Below are 19,098 nucleotides of genomic sequence, written 5' to 3'. Positions count from 1 at the left end.
AATGCATAATGATGACTCCATACTGAACCTCAGAGTCAAAGCATTCTGTGATAGACATACTTTTATCCAACAATGTGAATGTTGCTTTTTTGCATCATTATTATTATTGCTCAATATTTCGTGGCAGCAATCATCTGTTTCTTTTCCAAATGTATTCCTCCTCATTCATATTTTTACGAGGTTTTTGTTTCTAGTCCTTATCTTAAACATTCTTATTGTTACTAAATTTTAAGCCTCTTTAATTTTGTGAAGGCAAAAAGTAGAAACCAAATGAACCCATGTACATGTATAGAGAAAATAAAAATAAATAAATAAAACTTAAAATAAAACCAAAAATATCCATAATCTCATGGGGGGGGGCTGGTCAGATGACCTACAATAGCTCCTTGGGCTGTCATGGTGGGTGTGGCTGTCTCTTCCACCACAGACACCCAAGGGCATCCTGCAGGAGTGGTCAGACAGAGGCAGGAAGAAAGGGGCAGTACAGACCTCCAGAGGGAGCAGCCTGTGCAAAGCAAAAAGTAAATGAGATGGAATTTGACTGGGGTACGGGATGAGACATCAAGCTGGATAGGTCATCAGGGACCCGCTCATCAAAGGCTGAATGTGTCATTTTTAGAGGATGGACTTGGGCGGCGCCTGTGGCTCAAAGGAGTAGGGCACCAGCCCCATGTGCTGGAGGTGGTAGGTTCAAACCCAGCCCCGGCCAAAAAACTGCAAAAAAAAAAAAAAAAGAGGATGGACTTGATCCCGGGGAAGAAGGAAAAGCCTTTGAAAGATTTGAGGCTGAGCATAGAGTTGATGAGATTTATGTTTTAGGAAGTCCCCTTTGCCTGAGGGGAGGTACACTAAGGGCAAGGGACAATACAGTTGAGGGATGATGGCCCGCGTTTGGACAAGCTTTCTTGGGCATGTCCTCTGATGCTGCGTTCACCTTGCAATAGCACTTGTATCAAAAGAGATCTGTTTCTACAGCATGGAACACCCAGAATGGAGATGTATTGAATATGGCAGGTAAATTAGAGAGAAAACAGCACTTTGCTTCCCAATTCCCCATTTAATATCTTTTCTATTGCTTTTTTCCTATACTTCCAGCAAATGCCCTCTTACTTCTAGTTCCTTCCCCTCTCTTCAACTGAGTCATTCAGCCCCACTCTGGGCTTGCACTTCTCACCCAGAGAAACAAAAACTAAGTAGCTCAGTATCTGTGGTTCAGGAGCTTGTCCCCACACATGGGGAATGGCCTCCCGTCACCTACTACAGCAGAAGAAGAGCAGATCTTATGCGTGCTGCAAAAATGTTTAAAGATCATTAATTAAATTATTTTCAGGATATGTTCAAAGCACAGTATTTTCTTTTTTTACTCTTTTTTTATCAACATAATGTAAGTGTGCTGTGGAAGTTTAACTATAGGTTCAAATGTGTTGTGATATAACAAAAGTTGAAAAACCCTGCACTAGAGCAAGAACATGGATGAACTAAGGCAGTTCATGGGGGAAAAATGTGCAAATTTTGCAAACAGACTGTCAGGTTTTGGTGATTCATATCAGAAGTCAAGCCGATTCTGCTTGCCAAAGGGCACAGCCCTAAAAAAGGCTTGTACTATTTTTTTTTTAACCTGGAGTTTTATTGTATTCACCTAATTACTCCTTAGTTTTTGTTCAAATGTATAAAAATGATTGGAGCAAATCTGTTACTGTCCACTAATGGCTCCCCCTGGTGGCTGGGCAGAAGTTAGACTCCTACCATGGCCTACAAAGACCTTGGTAAGAGTCCTTGTTTATCAGGAACTCATCTCCCATTATGCCCTGCAATTATACCTTTACTATACTGGCATGTAGGTCACCATGTAAGTTTTGAGACAGGCGTGTTATGGTCCATTATTCCTCTTCCAAGAAACAGAAGACAGCGTTCTGATTCACCCATGCCAGTTTCACCTTGCTCAGCTTATCAGTGTTAGGGAGATGGCTTCATTTGTCTCTGTCTACACAGATTTTACATTTCTTGAATTTTGTGAATCTCAAAGTTTTAGTAATGACCCATGTACGTTCACAATATGTCCATCAGTAGATGCCCTTAATTCTTAATCATTTGGGAGCAAATCCAATTGAAAAACTTGATGGTTCCTTATCCTCTTTCTCTCCCTTCAGATCTATAAAGGCCCCTAGAAAATAAAAGGGGGAGAATGCAAATCTATCATTGCGAGTGCTCTTCTTTTACACAGTGGTCATCAAAAGTCTCCACTAGGAAAGAGATTGAGAACTGGGAACAATGGACTTTCCTAAATGTCTCTTTTCTCATCTTTGTTGTCTTGGATTCTGTCAGGCAGAATTATCAGTGTAGTGATCTTAGGTAGTAACAATCCAACCCACCAGGCATATCTTGTAAAAGGACTCTAACCCAGAGCATCTTCTCTCTCCAAAAGTACCAAAAGTAAAACCAATGAGCCAAGCAAACTGCAGCAATGGATTTATTATAAATGAACTAGACATTACATTCACCTGATGAAGATGTAACAATGCATGAAGCTTAACTAGTGCAACATTTTTTAAAAATCACAAATGAAAAAAAAAACTTTTCAAAAGAAAATATTGTATCCAAGTCATGTTAATCTCTGAACACTATAATGCAATTCATAATGTTGATTCTAAACATCCAGAATAAAGTTTACTTTAAACTGAGTAACAGAAAGAAAAAGACTGTTTCTTTACCCAACATAAAGATGCCTTGGCTGCCACCTGTGTATCACACCCAGAAGGTAATTTTCATCACCAGACAGTAAAAAGATATTTGTCATCTACAAACAGAGAAATGTTCAGGAAACCCAAGGAGCAAATCAATTGGAGGCTCCCAACTGAATGGAAGTACCCAGAATCAGCATTTTCCAGAACCTGGAAGTTACATTCATTTTACTAGTAAGATTTTATTATCTTTTAAGAACTGCCTGGATTCAAAGGCATGCTGATCTGTTAAGATCAGTATGATCTGTAAGGAGTTACTCACACCGGGTAACGGGTGCAGGGGGTTCAGATGTTTGTTATCTGTTCAGCAAGGTTTTCTGAAACCTTTAGCGCTTTACTCTCTGACTCTATAATGAATTTTAGATTGTGTCTAACAAACTCCCTTTGAAGAAAGTTACTCCAGATAAACCATCTGGGAAAACACAAGCCCTGCAGATGGCCGTGATGATAAATAACTGTTTGGAAAGGCAAAGATGCATCAACTTGCAGAGGCACTATCACAGAGAGACTCATCTCTAAGACAGAGAACTTCATGTGTACTTTGAACCTTACCTTCCTTCCATATGTCCAGCATGGGCAAATGTCCTCTAACAAGCTATCTGGAGGCTGAGGAAGGAGGGTGTCCAAACGCAGAATTGCAGGTTTTAATTGAGCTGGTGCCACTTTCCCTGACTGTTCTAGTGGATTTCAACAGCTTCCTCCTAAACCTTTCACAGTTTTCAAAAATTTTCACAAGAAAGGGGAAGATGACTAAGAGCTCATTAGATTCAGTCAATTGGCAAGGAAGGAGGAGGAGGGGAAGGCGGGGGTGGGGGGGTGGAGGGGGAAGAGGAGACAGAAGTAGCTCAATACAGCTTGTCATCTTTGGAAAATCGATCATCATTGCATTTTCTTTCTTTTTTTTTGAGACAAAGCCTCAAGCTGTCGTCCTGGGTAGAATGCCGTGGCATCATGGCTCATAGCAACCTCCAACTCCTGGGCTCAAGCGAGTCTCCTGCCTCCACCTCCCAAGTAGCTGAGACTACAGGCGCCCACCACAACACATGGCTATTTTTCTGTTACAGCCATCATTGTTCGTTGGCAGGCCCGGGCTGGATTTGAACTTGCTACCTTAGGTGTATGTGGCTGGCGCCTTAGCCACTTGAGCCACAGCCGCCGAGGCATTGCATTTTCTTACACTAAATTTAAGGTAGAGAGCGACGAGCTCTCACAATTGGGTGAGGAAATGGCAACTCCTTATCATTTGTGACTGTGGCACCAATTGAAGGGGATTCTGTGCACAACCATAGGAGTCATTTAAAAGGTGGAAAGTGAACCTAGATAACTGAGGTCCTACATTAAACTTTTGAGGCATGATATTTTTGGTTTGAGTAAAAATACTGGTCGGATTTGCTAGAAAATTAGCAACATTCTCCTTTACCTTGAGCTGGGCAGATGTCGCCACAACGTCCTGCTGTCTTCTTAGGTGAGTCTAAAGTAATGCCTAGCCAACATGCTAGTTGGCACAAAGCAGGCCAGGAGAGAGACCCCCACCTTCATGGAAAACCCAGAGGAGCCTGATGAGCACTCAGTCATTTTTCTCATCTAGACAATGTCAGTGGATTTTAAGACAGATACACATAAAGTTACATCAATGTTTCCACCTTTCCACCGCTAAGTGAAACATGCTGTTCTTTGGAGAAAAAAAATACATTCATTTTTTCAAGTATATTTCAATATACAAAGATTAGCTCTAGCTTTGTTTCACTGTAAAAACAAAAAGATTTCACATGGGTCCAAGGGGAATTCCACGTGAACTTCCCTTTGGTGTGGAGTTCATGAAGTTTTGACTAAAAAAATTTGCTCTAAATATACATCTACTCATGAAAGCATGAATTCTTCTGTTTTATATATATGTACATGGCAACAGCAACAAAAACCAGTCTACATATGTACAATGGCTTAAGATTGGCATCTCTGAGGACAGTGAGGTCCACCTGCTGTGACTAGGGGCTCAGCACCAGTGACAGGTGGTTCCCTCAGTGTCAGGGTCCAGCCTCGGGCCAGTGGCAGGCTGGTTCTGCCTTTCTGTAGTATTCTAAGAAGCACTTTCTGCTGAGGCCGCACCCCTTACGTTATGGCTTATTTCCCGTCTTGGCTTTGTTGTTAGGGTTGCAGTTGAGGTCTCTCAGAAGCACTTCACAATTAGCCAGAGCATCCGCCGGCAGGAGCTTCCGGATTTGCTCTACCGTCTTTTGGTAAGTCATTTTATCTTGTTCCAGAGTCCGGATTAAAGACTTCATTTTGGTCTCTCTGGTCAAAAGGTTTTCCAGGTTTGATTCTAAGGCCTGGATTTTAGCATGAGCCACCTGTTTGAACAACAGCAAAAGAAAACTGGAAGAGTCTGGTTCTTCATTAAAGCAGGCCCTGTCAAATTACTTAATAAAATACTGTGTTTCCCCCAAAATAAGACACTGTCTTATATTTATTTTTTCTCAAGAAGACACACTAGGGCTTATTTTCAGGGCAGGTAAAAGGTGGTATTCCAGTCTTCCTTACCACTCCGTGCCAAAATGCATGCCCATCACTAGGTCTTATTATCGGGGTAGGGCTTAACAAACGCATAGAAATCCTACTAGGGCTTATTTTTTAGGTAGGTCTTATTTTCAGGGAAATAGGTAGTAGGTGAAGGAAATACTCTGAAACCTTCCATGAAATGAAGATTTCTCAATAACATAACTATGGTACTAACACGATTCATCCCTTCTTGCTGAATACACCAATAATGCAATATTAAGTCACCCCCTGCCAATGGTGGGGTTCTCACTCTTCTGAGTGAGTGGGATCTGGCCTGGCTAAAGGAGAACAGGAGATTCCTCACTATCCTGCAGTGCTCAAAGAGGATTTCACTCTCTGACTGGAAATGCAGGGTTCTCTAAACTTATACTTGGAATTCCATTAGTTTTTATGGATATCAGAGGTGCCCAAGTAACTTGAGGATAACTATATTGAACTGTCAAAGAAAACACCTATAACAGTTAAGAAAAACTCACTACAAAGTCAAACAAATGCAAACCTGCCTCTCCTAATAAGGCAGCGGTTCTCAACCTGTGGGTTGCGACCCACAGGAACTGTATTAAAGGGCCACAGCATTAGGAAGGTTGAGAACCAGTGCAATAAGGAACTACTCCAGTTAATCATCACTGAAATGCCCAAGTAATGAGGGACAGTATATCAAGTGTCTATTTTCTTCTTGGAAACAGCCCATGTTGAATTTTTTTGACTAGGAAAGGAGATCAAATTTTCTATGAGCTGAAGTGAACAAGTTAAGTGCTCTTCTTCTTGGGGGACAGTTCCATTAAACACCCCTCATTTCTAACCTTTTTCTATTTCCTAGCTTATCTGAACAGAGGATTCACCATTTAGAGGCTGAGTTTTAGTGTTTTCTACTTTGCAGACATGTGCAGCGTTAGGGAAAAGCAGAAACTAAGGAGCTATTAGGTACTCCAGGGCCATCTCCCCCTAGATGGGTCACTTGCCAACCTCTCTTGTTAATCACTCTTGAGCCATGCCCCTGCAGGCCTGGCTTCGTACCACACTGCATATAAGTTGCACATGCAGAACATTACTTTATAATAAATTGCATTTATAAGTATGTGCTTATAAATAAATACATAGTTTTTTATGTTCCTTAACAATTGCGAACTCCTTGACAGCAGAGAACTATGTATTACATGTTTCCATTCAGTTTGCCTAGAAACATTTCCTTCTCTTTCCATTCTGCTCTACTCTAGATAATTCTCATCATCCCTACTCAGATTTTTGCTAATGTCTTCTAGATGGCCTCCACCCTTCTCTCCCCATCCTAATCTAACCCCATCAAGGTTTCCAGATTGATATTTCTAAAGCATGGCTCGACAACTTTCAGTAAGTCCCCCCCGACAAGATTAAAGCCACGCTTTTTGGCTTGACACTACAAATCATCTACAATTCTGCCTCCATCATGCGTATTCCACTCTGCTGCTCTGCCACACCCTTGTTACTGACGTCACTCCCTCTAGTGGGCCCTGGTCCCACTTAGGACCCTCGTCACTCCTTTCTCCTGCCCACCCTCAGATTCCAGCTCAAGCCCAAGTTCCTCTTTCCCCACTTCCTACATTCACTTCTTCTTCCCTTGAACTTAGCCAAATATGTACAACATGACATTCAACCAGATTCTGCTTTGAATTGCCACTTAACTGTTTTGTTTCCTCCCAAGTGATATTTAAATTTATATGTCATGTGTAGCCCTGGGAACACTTGGACACAATCTGATACACGGGGCCTCGGTCAGCAATGATTCAATGATTCCTTCTGTGCACACCCCTGCCATTCCCAGTACAGCGCATGCAAGATATAACCTCCGCAGTTATATCTTTCTTTCTTTACCTGTAATTTTTCGAGGAGGTCCATGTTTTGTCTTTTCAGTTGGCTGTTGGCCCTCTCCAGCTTCTCCATAGGTTCGCTATCCTCACAGGCATAGGAAGCTTCCTGCAGCTCATCCTGCAGCACGTGATACTCCACCTCATAAGCATGTAACTGCTTGGAAATATCCATCTCAAAAACCTGCCGCGAAAGCACCATGGTTAGGCCAGGCCCTCAGTGTTGTATATAGTCTGTGTGCCTTGCTGTACTTCACACGTATTCCTAAATACTTACTAAGGAAAGACATTAAAGCATACAAAAAGGAAAACAGAAACATGTGTTACTGTCAATACAAGGACAAATTAGATATCGATTAGACTGTCAACGTAAGAACAGAGAGATCATTTCCATGCAACCGACACATTCTCATAAGGAAACCAAGTTACTTACAGGAAATGTCCAGCCTTATTCTGAAACCAAGATATTCCTAATCTAGTAACTATCTTCTAAAATGAAGTATACCAGATAAACAACATTCGTTATTGAATAATTATAATCTATGTTAGAGATAATCTTTGCTGATTATCAGAATACAAAATTGCATAGGGTATTATTAAGAGATCAAAAACATTTCAAATTTGTCAGTGGAATAGAAATAAATGTTTTCATGCACTTGCTATTCTATGAAAACTCTTAGGAGTAATTTACTGCACAAAGAATTCTCAAAATTGCATAGCCTGAGCACTGTCCGGAGCTGTAAGTTTTAATTAGGGCTGCTGCCACTACCCCATATTATCCTCAAAACAGGAAGGCAGTTCTCTTTGAAGTTGAAAGAGAGGTAACCCCCTCCCTAGTCTAAAATTGCTGGGGGGAAAGAGAAGCAGCAGCTGCCATTCAAGCAGCTATACTAACACTGTGAAGAAAAAAAACAAAAACAAAAACACATACACACACATTTACTTACTCTACTACTTTTAAAGATAATCAAATATTAAAATTTTAATAAGAGTATTTCTAGACTAACTGGTCATCCCTTTCAAATAACGATCACTTTTTCCTTACCTAGTATTTATGGATACAAATGCACTGTTATACAACCATTAAAAAATGAGGACTTGGGGGGGTGGCACCTGTGGCTCAGTGAGCAGGGCGCTAGCCCAATATACTGAGGGTGGCGGGTTCAAACCCGGCCCTGGCCAAACTGCAACAAAAAACAGCCAGGTGTTGTGGCAGGCGCCTCTAGTCCCAGCTATTTGGGAAGCTGAGGCAAGAGAATCCCTTAAGCCCAAGAGTTTGAGGTTGCTGTAGGCTGTGATGCCACAGCACTCTACAGAGGGTGACATAGTGAGACTCTGTCTCAAAAAAAAGAAAAAGAAAGACACTGCTCTAGATATAGTTTAATTAAAAATCAAGTTGCACAAGCACATGTAATATGATGTCACCTATGTATAACTGCATATGTTTTAATGTCTATAAAAGAAAAGAGTCATGTAATAGAAGTTTCAAAGGTTATCATGTCTAGAAGTTGAGATCTATAGCTACTTTTTATATTTTCCTTGTTCTTTTCTGCATTATTTCCATTTTTTACAGTCTCCATAAATAAAGCTTACTAAGGTCTCCTTCAAGATTGGTAGCTCATTCTCTAATTAATCAGCTCTAATTGCTAAAAAATTCTATCAGATATCAAGTTCAAACCTATCTGCCTCTAAATGATACCCATTAATTCTAGTAGTAATCTATAAAGCCAGGAGATTTCCTCGTTAATTTTAGGAGGGAGGTGATGTCTCATGTCAAATTTCCAAAACCATAACCCCTGACCATTTGCCAATAAAAAAGGAACTTTCTGAAGAATGAAGAATCAAGTAAATATAGAAATAAAATCTATACTTGAAGTTTACAGAGCATTTTAAGAAATAAAAACTACTCATAGATAAATGCTGAATAATCTACTCATGATTTAGATTCTATGTAGTAGAAAGAAATTTTGATGTGTAATAATAATGATAAGAGTTTGCATTACAGTGTGAATTACAGTGTACAAAATACTTTAACTCATTTACATTTGCTCCTAAAAATAATATAAATCTTTTAGGATCTATTATTGTTATTCCCACTTTATAGGGGAGGAAATTGAGACTTAGAGAGGTTGTAACTTGCCCGAAGTCATGAGCTAGTAGGTGGCAGGCACCACAACGAAATTCCAAACTCCCTTGCTCTCTCTAAACTGTCCTCCTTCAGGAAAGTGGTTAACATTATCAAAGTTCATAAAGCATGACTATGGTACCTACAAATCTGACCTCAAGCACATCATTTCACCCAAACAGCATCAATACATAAGTACCACTCGCCTGGTCCCTATGGGAAGTCAGGAACTAGATACATGATGTGTGGTTTATTCTCTGTTTGCTTCCTAGATCTGATCCATTCTCTATCTTCATCCATTCTACCCTGGGAGGCAGAGCCCTGTGAACTGCAGTCCCCATGCTTCCTTTCTGGCTGGCTTCTGGTTGGGTTTGGATGATGGAAGATGTCAGCAGGAGATGAGAAGGGGCAGGAAAAAGAGGTTGGGTATTTCTTCCCTGATCCTTCTCTGTTTCATTTACCAAGACTACAACCACCCCCAGAGACCCTCCTCCTCAGCTCCGGCTCTCACTGGGCCTGGTAACACTATCATACCCTCCACTTGCCCCCTCAGCACTCGGGGTATATTTGGGGATTATTTTTCTTTTTTTGAGGCAGAGTCTTATTCTGTCTCCCTGGGTAGAGTCCCATGGCATCTTTATAGCTCAAAGCAACCTCAGTCTCTTGGGTTCGAGTGATCCTCCTGCCTCAGCCTCCGGAGTAGCTGGGTCTGCAGGTATCCACCATGATGCTAGGCTAGTTTTTCTATTTTTAGTAGAGATGGGGTCTCACTATTGCTCAGAGCTGGTCTCGAACTTGTAAGCTCAAGCAATCTACCTGCCTTGGCTTCCCAGAGTGCTGGGATATAGGCATGAACCACCACGCCCGGCCAGCATGAGGGGTATGAACAGCTCTGTTCTCTGTTACTAGTTTCTTGGCCACTGGACATTGGCGTTGGGTTTTCTTCACCCTGACCACACCTGTGTAAGTGGTTCCTTCATTAGAATCACTGCAAGAAGAGTGTTTGCTGTAGCGTCCAAGACTGATAAGTCAAGTCTCCTCATTTAAGTTTCACGAAATTTCTTGGATCAGTGTGATCCCATTTTGGAGCTGAGACAACCAGGGTTTTAGAATATTATGGTGATGTAGACAAGCCTAATAAAATATCTAAAAGAAGATATAAAGGCACTATTTTCTAATTCCAAAGCCTGTGCTCCTGCTACATGACATCCTTGTATATTTTGCAACAGAATTAGGAATATAACAAAGGGAAGTGGGTCCCAACTGACTCTCAGGTCTCCCTGACTCCCTCAGTTCTATCATAAGTCTTAGATTGGTTTAAAATTGAAAGGATTCCTTAAAAACTCATTAAGTAAACCAAAACACATTTTCTATACATATGGAGATAAACAACATCACAATGTAGAAATTTCACAATCATCCCATTTCTAAATAAAATATATCTAATTTAAGTGAAGAAAACTTGGAAAAAAATTATACCTGTCAAGCAAAACTAAGTTTTTATGCTAAAATACTTTTTATTTAATCAGGAGAGAAACTATTATATAATCTTATAGCTTACTATATAATCTTATAGCTTACTATTAGCATTTAAGTCATACCTGGGTAATAATTTTTTCCATTTCAGAGGTATTCATATCAGGTAGCGTGCTTTTAAGAAATTCAACAATAGTCTCAAAGTTTTCACATTCCATTATAAGTGCCTCTTGGCTGCTCAGCAGGCTGAGTGCAACCTTAAATATGACTTCAGTTCCCTGAAGAAAAATAATGTCTAAAAGAAGAAATAATTTTCATGGTCAAAATTATGCATCCACTATTACCAAAAGCATGCTCTCTGTCCTAAAGGTTTTTGTTTATTGGTTTCATATATTTTGTAACAGAAAGCTGGCCAAAACCATCTAGAATTTGTTTTAAATTTAGGTTTTTTTAATTTATTTTTTAAATAAATGTTTCCCCTTAGTAAGAATTTCAGATAAGGCCCGCATAAAAAAATGCAAATTACATGTCTATCTATGTATTATTTATAACTTTTAATGGCAAATTCAACACAGACTAGGCAAATCTCGAAGATGCTTCTTCAAATGATATTTACATTTTTCTTCACAACAGGAACACAAAAACAAGTCCACATAACTAATTCGTGTTATTCAAACTCTCTGCTACCATAATTAAAAAGCAAGTTAATCAGTTAATATGTAACTAAATCTATATCAGAGCAGGAATTTTTTTTAAAAAAATCTTTAAAAGAAAAATCAAAACAAATATACTTCCTTTGAAGAAGTTTAGAGTGTTTGGAAGAAGAGTGTTTGACCTAAGTCAGAGAGAAAAAGAAAAGCCACCCTAACTCTCAACACTACTTTCTTACAAATGCGGACCTGCAGAGTGTTGAAAAGTCTGAAACACTTGTGTGTAAAAGTTTCTCTCAATCTTTGGCAATCTTTAATCAGTAATATATAATACAATGGGAGTCTTAAAAAAGAGATAACTGGGGGTGGTGCCTGTGGCTCAAAAGGGTAGGGCGCTGGCCCCATATGCCGGAGATGGTGGGTTCAAACCCAGCCCTGGCCAATAAAATAAAAAATAAAAATAAACGACTCAAAAAAGAGATAACTGTAGATGAATTACTTTAAACATGGTCATTATTCTTGCTCATGCATCTTTCCCTTTCCTGACGGTCTCTTTTTTCTAAATCCAAAGGAAAGGGTTGAGCAGCTACTAAATAGCCAACAGCATCATTCATATTCTCATAACAAGGAATAGGCTACTGGGGACATTTGTTTCTTGAACGCTGTTATCAAGTTTCCAGGGTAAGTCTAAGAGAGACACCTTGAAATATCATGTAGATTATTCTCTGAAAAGATACATATAGATGCTTGTTCTATAGGTGTGTGATATAAACCTGCTAACAGAGTTCAAGAAACAAATGTCCCCAGTAGCCTGTGTGTATAATTTCTAGAAGACTCATTAATAGAAAACCAAGCTCCAGAGAAAACGTCGGTGTCACTGGAGAAAACCAGTAATAAATAATAAATGAGAAATCTAGTGAACATTTGATTCAGTGCATCTTGATTTTACTCTTTTGCTGGACATTGTCTATAGATTGTTTTATAGCTAACAGAGTGTTTAACCTTTTAAACCACAGCACCTAATAAGATAAACACTGTACATTGTCATCTAACATATGTGTACATACTACACATGGCATGTGTATACACATTACACATAAATCCTTAAAACAGAAGTTTCTTCAAATGACATTATTTCCTTAGTTTGTAATATTCCCTGATATCTCCACTGTATTTTATTCTATTTCACTTTTTAATGACTTATAATTGGGCCAATACTGAGAAACTGATGAAAAGCTCCAATTTAGCAAAAGCATAGTTGTGAATGAATGCTGACTACTTTGATGCCAAGAACAGATAGATGAACAGAACATAAAGATGAAGCGGGCTCTTCCTAAGGCTACTGAAGCCCTAAGTACAGTAGAACCTCTGTAAGTTGACCACCCAAGGGGCTGTAACAAACTGGTCGCCCCACAGACGTGATTAAAATAAGGAACTAGGCCCACTGTACTCACACATGTGAGGGATGTCTGGTCTATGAAAATTAGGTCAGTTTAACGAGGTGCTCAACATAGGAAGGTGGTCAATTATGGAGGGTCTACTGTAATAACATTAAGAACAAACGTCCACAGAATAGTTGTTTTTTAATTTTTGCTTTTTAAATAATAGACTTAGACAAATTTAAAGATTAGTGAAAAACTCTAAGAGTCCCAAAGAAAGTATTATATCATATTCTCTTTTTATTCTCTGTACCAAACACTGATTGGAGCAAGATGGCTGTGCTATCACTTGCCCTGGGCCCTGCTGCCTGTACCTAGTGTTCTTCCCGGAGCCACCCAGTCTTGGAGAGTGCCCTTAGCATGACAGAAGACCCACTTAAGCAGTGAAAGAGAAATTGAAGTTACTCTTTTAATGACAAAAAATCAGATTAAGAAATGCCATTAGAAACAACATTGATCTAAATACTTTCATTGATCCAAAGAACGTGTTTCTGTTTTGAATCTAAGTTACAGAGGATAGTGGCAAAAGTTAAAAAAAGAGAGAGAGAAAAGGAAAGAGAAGAGGAAGGGGAGAGAAGGGGAGAGGCAAAGATATATATGTAAATTTGGAAAATTACAAAGAGCATGTCTCTAGTCCAGAGTTTTAAAAATGTATACTCCCATTTTTATTCAATATAAAAATGAAAATAAGAGCTCCATTACAGCTTACTCAAATATAGAAGCCCAATTCTTCTTTCCCTTTTAATTCATGTTACTTAGGACCAATATTGTTTCAGGTTACCATCAGAATGGAACCAGGCGCATTTATTAAATTCTACTACTAGCAATCTGCCATTCTGTATTAACACATGATAAAAATAATCAGGACATGACATGGCTAGAATTTTATTCTTTGAAATAAATAACACTGTTCCTTTTGATCATAGGCATCTCTTACCAAAAACTCTCGCTACAAATCCTAGTGAAAATTGAGAGGCAAACAGTGTGAGGAACCAGGGGGCAGCATAAAGACTGGGGCTGATTTCATTTTCTTCTAGATGATTGTAGAGATCTCTGTGATAGTCATGAAGGAGCCTGGACAGCTGGTACATCTGAATCTAAAATTAGTTTGGAGAAAAAAAATAAAATATTATTATATGTTTATCTGAATGTCCATAGAACACACTAACTTTACTTTTATTGCTCTAACATTTAATAATAAATTCAAATAAATGCACAAGAAAAATAGTATTGGTTTATTTTTATTATTATTTCAAAGTTGATGTTAAAATTCAATTTAACTCAAGTCATAAAGCAAGTCACTGAAAGTCCAGCTAAGACTGTTGAACAAGTTTCTCAATCATGTGGGTTTGGGTATCACATACTGTGTTTTCCCGAAAATAAGACACTATCTTATATTTATCTTTTCTCAAGAAGACACACTAGGGCTTATTTTCAGGGGATGTCTTCCTCTCTACACCAAAACGCATGGTGTGGCTGCATAGCCACACCCATCACTAGGTCTTATTATCTGGGTAGGGCTTATATTTAACAAATGCATAGAAATTTTGCTAGGGCTTATTTTGGGGGTAGGTCTTATTTTTGGGGAAACACAGTATACACGGAAATGTGTTTTCCCTAGTGTAAGAAGGCATTGCTTTTGAAATTTCTTCAGAACTGTCCTGGCTCAAGACTCCCACAGACAGTCCCTTCTAAATTCAGACTAATTGCAGAAAAGCCTCCATTCTAAAGAATCTACTACATTCAGGATAGAAGCAAAGCTTCTTTCCATTTGCTGGGTCCAACATCTGATTTATGATAGAGTTCTAGCTTATATCCACCAGATAATCTGCTCTGTGAGGACAGAAGTTTAGATTGTTTTAGGGCAAGAAGCTGGAGTTGTTACTTCTAATATCCAAGCTATTCTAACAGCGTATTTTTCATGACGCAGGGGATTAAGGCCAAAGGTGCAGCTGTTTCTGAATGTTTCTAGAATTAAAAGAAAAAATGATTCCATTTGGCTACTGAATTTACTGCTGGCATTTCCAAAACCATTATAAAGACACCATATAGAAACTTTTAAACTCATATCTCTGTGATACTAAAGGTAAGGCAGCCGTAAATAATAAACAAATGTGTGATATGTGCTTTAATCTAAATTTTTACCTGCACAGATAACAAGTGTGTGGTGATTCCCTGATCAGTTTCATCTGCTTAAATATTCTGGTATGAAATGTGTAGGATATTTTATTAAGTCTAGTAGAACTTCTCTTACTAGAAGAAATCATTAAAATAACACCTTTAAAGCTCCATGAAGATACATAAAAATAACCAATTGTGTTGTGAATTCAACAACTGTTTTCAGAGCACAAAACTAAAACTCAAGAGTCTCCATTAGGGGAAGAAAATCATTAAGGGCTGTACATAAATGCACAAATTATTTATTTGATCCCTATCTATGACAAATATCTTTGGAAACTGAGTTTCCATACAAATCAGAAATTTGTAAAAAAGAAAGAGCCACAGGAAGTCACAGTTATAAAAGAAGCAGCAGAGGCCTAGCTGGAGTCAAACATAAAAGTTTGTAAAAAAAATAAGATGATTATCTCAGTAGGTCATGTTGGAAAAAAAAATCATACATTTCCCTTAAGCCATTCACAGGTGAGACATACTGGGCATCTACCCAGAGAAGAATTAGTATTTTAGTAAGCACAAACATCAAACAAGTCTAATTAGCAGAATAAAAAAAACCCAGTACACCATCAAAGGCAGACTATTCTTGTGCACTTGTGATTGTAACACAGAGGCAAACTTCAATGTTTAATTTTTCCTCCTACGTTCTCAAGTAGGGGTTGAGAGCATTTTCTTCCATCAAAGTATATTCTGACAAATAAGAACACTCTTCGGGCTTCCCACAAAGGAAGCCTTAATAAGAAAACCCTATTGGCTAAGGAAAAATAATTCTTCAATTCTACCCTAAAGACAACCTGGCAAATCTTCAGATGAAAGAGGCAGAACTGGAGGAGGAAAGAGGCAGAGAGAGATGAGAAGGGTGGGGGAAAGAAGATGCAAAAAAAGTAGAGACCAACGACTCAGAGAAAAAGATAAAATGCTTTTATGCTTACCACGGAAATCAGCAGACACAAACAGGATGACACAGAGCTATCTAAAGTGGAAAGACAGCTCAGCCCCCTCAGTTTACAGACAAAGTAACTAAAGCAGAGAGCTCCAGCGCCCCAGCTCAGCAAGAGTGGAGCGAGAAGCCACTGCAGACCCACCGCAAGAGACATTATACATACTTCTGAAAGTCTACTGGTGGACCCAAAACACCAACCGCCTGCTCCAGAAAGTAGAAAAGTGTTAAATCTCACTTTATAAAGAAAAAGATCTATTTTCCTAGAAAAAGTTCCCAGTGCTATGGCCTACTAGAATACTGCTGCCAAAGATTTTTAAATATCTGCATTTTCAAAATTATAGACATAAAATATTTCTTGGTCATGGGAGTCTGTATTAAATACACAAATCCAATTTTTACATGAACTTTTGTAATATCAAACTGATGAAGAATTTTTAAATTGAAAAATCATTGCAGTTTTCATGCCTGTAATCCTAGCACTCTGGGAGGATGAGGCAAGTTGACTGTTTGTGCTCAGGAATTTGAGACCAGCGTGAGCAAGAATGAGATCCCATCTCTACTAAGAAAAAAAAAAAATAGAAAAACTAGGTGGGCATTGTGGGAGGCACCTGTAGTCCCAGCTACTGGGGAGGCTGAAGCAAGAGGATTGCTTGAGCCCAAGAACTGGAGGTTACTGTGAACCATCATGATACCATGGCACTCTACCCAGGGCAACAGAGTGAGAGTCTGTGTCAAAAAAAAAAAAAAATTCAAAAAGAAGAATCATTGCATTTTTAAGCTGATACCTATGTCTTTATATCTGTAGACCAAAATCAAACACTACTATCAAATACTTCCCCTTCTTTAAAATTCTAGTGCTCACTACTAAACTGTTATTTCTGTAAATCTGAGTTATTTAGCAAAGGTGCCAATGCTTCCTCACAGATATTAAAATACAGATAAACCATTCAGAAATAAAACACAAACTAAAACCTTTCATGGGCATTATTTGACTTGTTTACTATGACTAGTCACCAACTAGGAATCAAATCGCTGTAAGTATAGTATCCTGGTGGGCACTCAGCATAGGAACCAGAAAATCCAATGTTGAGGGAAAGCCCTAGTTCCCTAGACAAAACTTCACCTTGAGGAAGTAAAGACATTTGAAACAATACCTCTCTACCCATATTCTCAAAAAAATACTATTACCTGTAATACTCATAGGGTAAATACATAGCTTTTTTGCTTAAGACTGGCAACTGAAATACTAAAGGTAAAAACTGATCATTGCAAACCAGGAAAAAGAGTAAATTCTAAAAGCATCTTTAAAGTATTTTTCTTTTTATCTAAAGCATAATATTATGACTACCTGGGAGTCATATTTGTAGCATTCTAAGGGAGAAGAACCCGGACAGTCCTCTTGAGAGTCTCCCTTTATATTTTTGCTACTAAAAGCTTGAAATTGCAAGGTGGTGGATGTTTGAAATATTTATCTAAAGACAAAATTTAAACTGCTTGTTCGCAACAAGCCCATTTACAGAAGTGAAATTTCAACTAGGGGAGAAATGTGTCAACAGGGAGTTTGAAATGGGTGGAGGACAGCAGCGGCAGTAAACACTGCACTTCAAATATCTGAAAAGCATCCTGATGCCCCTTCAGAGCCTGCTCAGAAAAGCAGACTGGAAGAGCCGCGCTGGTTCTCACTCTGTTCCTTTGTAAGGGCCCGTCTCACATTCAAATAAAGGAAGTGAGATGTGGTAAGTTCACAAAGAGCCAAGACGTGACACTCAAAGTAAAAGGATAAAGACATTATATTTTCAGATTTTAAACAAAAGATATAGAAGTCTGTTCAACTGACAAGTCAGGAAAAGTGAATAAAGATGACTTGATACTTTTTCTGGGTAACCCACAGAGTTAGGGAATAAAGGCTTGGGTGGCAATCGCCTACCTTTTTTTTTTTTTTTTTACATTTTTTGGCCAGGGCTGGGTTTGAACCCACCACCTCCAGTATATAGAGCCAGCACTCTACTCCTTGTGGAGCAGAGGTAGGCTGCTCCATCACCTACCTTTCTGAAATTACTTACTTCCTCAAGAACCTGATGCAGAAGTTATCCTGCCTATGGGTCTCAGACACTTAGACGTTTATCAAAATCCCAAATCCCAACTGAACTAACACATGCCCCTGCATTTGCCCAAGTTCTCAGACAACGGGTCCCCTTTTCTTTAAAACTGAACTGTAATTCAGAAAAGGACCAGGATTTGTGGTAATGGCTTTGTGTGTTCCTCGGGAAGAACAACTTCCTCACCTGTAGTGACATCATGTCGGGTCTGTACTGCTTGCGGAAGCCAAGGTCATACATGAGGAACTTGAGCATCTCAAAGGCCTGCTCTTCACTCATGTGCAGAAGCAGGACTCCAGCCACAAAGCTGATCCCCTGACAGTAACCCACTTCTTTGTCCAGCAAGGAATAGGCTTTCAGGAGGTTAAAGAGTGACAGCTGCCCTGCCCCGAGCTGCACTGAAAAGTAAGGGTGAGTGGGAAATGTCCTTCCTGCAAAGAGAGAAGAGAAATATATTTGAGATGTCCTGATGCCTTGGAGAACAGAGTGAAATTGCAATTCAGTGATCTTTAGGAATAAATGAACACTCACAAACCAGAGAGCTGATTCAAAGATCCACCTAAGAATCAGGCTTTCCCTTTCTCTTTCTCCTCTTCAGGAAATTCCCAAGTCCTACCAAGTCCCAAGCTACCATCCCACCTCCACATGGGAGCAAACATTTTATGCTAACCACTCTAGCAATCAGTCAATAAAATTAGAATAGAATAGAATAAAATCGTATAAATCAAAATAAAAGAAGATAAAAACTCATATATCAACTTAACGATATATTCAGAAGAGATACCAGGAGAATGAAACATAAAATTTATTCTGATAGTAAACTATATAAATATCACCGTCTAAATGAAAACAGAATTCTATAAGAGACATCATGTTATTTAAAAGGAAATTTTTGCAGTCCATAAGCAGAATTATTCTTGCTTTTCTTGTCAAATGAAACTGGAGAGGCTTTTTGGGTTTGTGTTGCTTTTATTTACAGACTTCCAATGAGGATAATACTTCTTTTTAAAATATTTTTTCTCTCAGTTTCTTTCTTTTTTTTTTTTTTTTTTT

General features: G+C 38.9%; 1 protein-coding gene across 3 annotated transcripts in view; it reads right to left on the bottom strand.

Moving 5' to 3' along the window:
• Positions 1-3,876: 3,876 nt before the first annotated feature.
• TBC1D4 (TBC1 domain family member 4) overlaps positions 3,877-19,098 on the bottom strand; it is a 71,977-nt gene continuing 56,755 nt past the window's right edge. For all 3 annotated transcript variants that reach the window (XM_023513194.1, XM_023513195.1, XM_023513196.1), the window contains 5 exons: positions 18,232-18,476; positions 13,769-13,928; positions 10,868-11,037; positions 7,149-7,325; positions 3,877-5,089 (listed from right to left, as the gene is read on the bottom strand). In XM_023513194.1, coding sequence (XP_023368962.1) covers positions 4,856-5,089; positions 7,149-7,325; positions 10,868-11,037; positions 13,769-13,928; positions 18,232-18,476 — 986 coding nt within the window. In that variant the 3' untranslated portion in view covers positions 3,877-4,855. The remainder of the gene's footprint in view (positions 5,090-7,148; positions 7,326-10,867; positions 11,038-13,768; positions 13,929-18,231; positions 18,477-19,098) is intronic.

This window comes from Otolemur garnettii, unplaced genomic scaffold, assembly GCF_000181295.1.
Source record: "Otolemur garnettii isolate 467f Iridium unplaced genomic scaffold, OtoGar3 scaffold00036, whole genome shotgun sequence".
In the NCBI taxonomy this organism is placed as follows: Eukaryota; Metazoa; Chordata; class Mammalia; order Primates; family Galagidae; genus Otolemur; species Otolemur garnettii.
The sequence above is the reverse complement of the archived record's forward strand: the minus strand, read 5'-3'. Positions and strand labels throughout refer to the sequence as shown.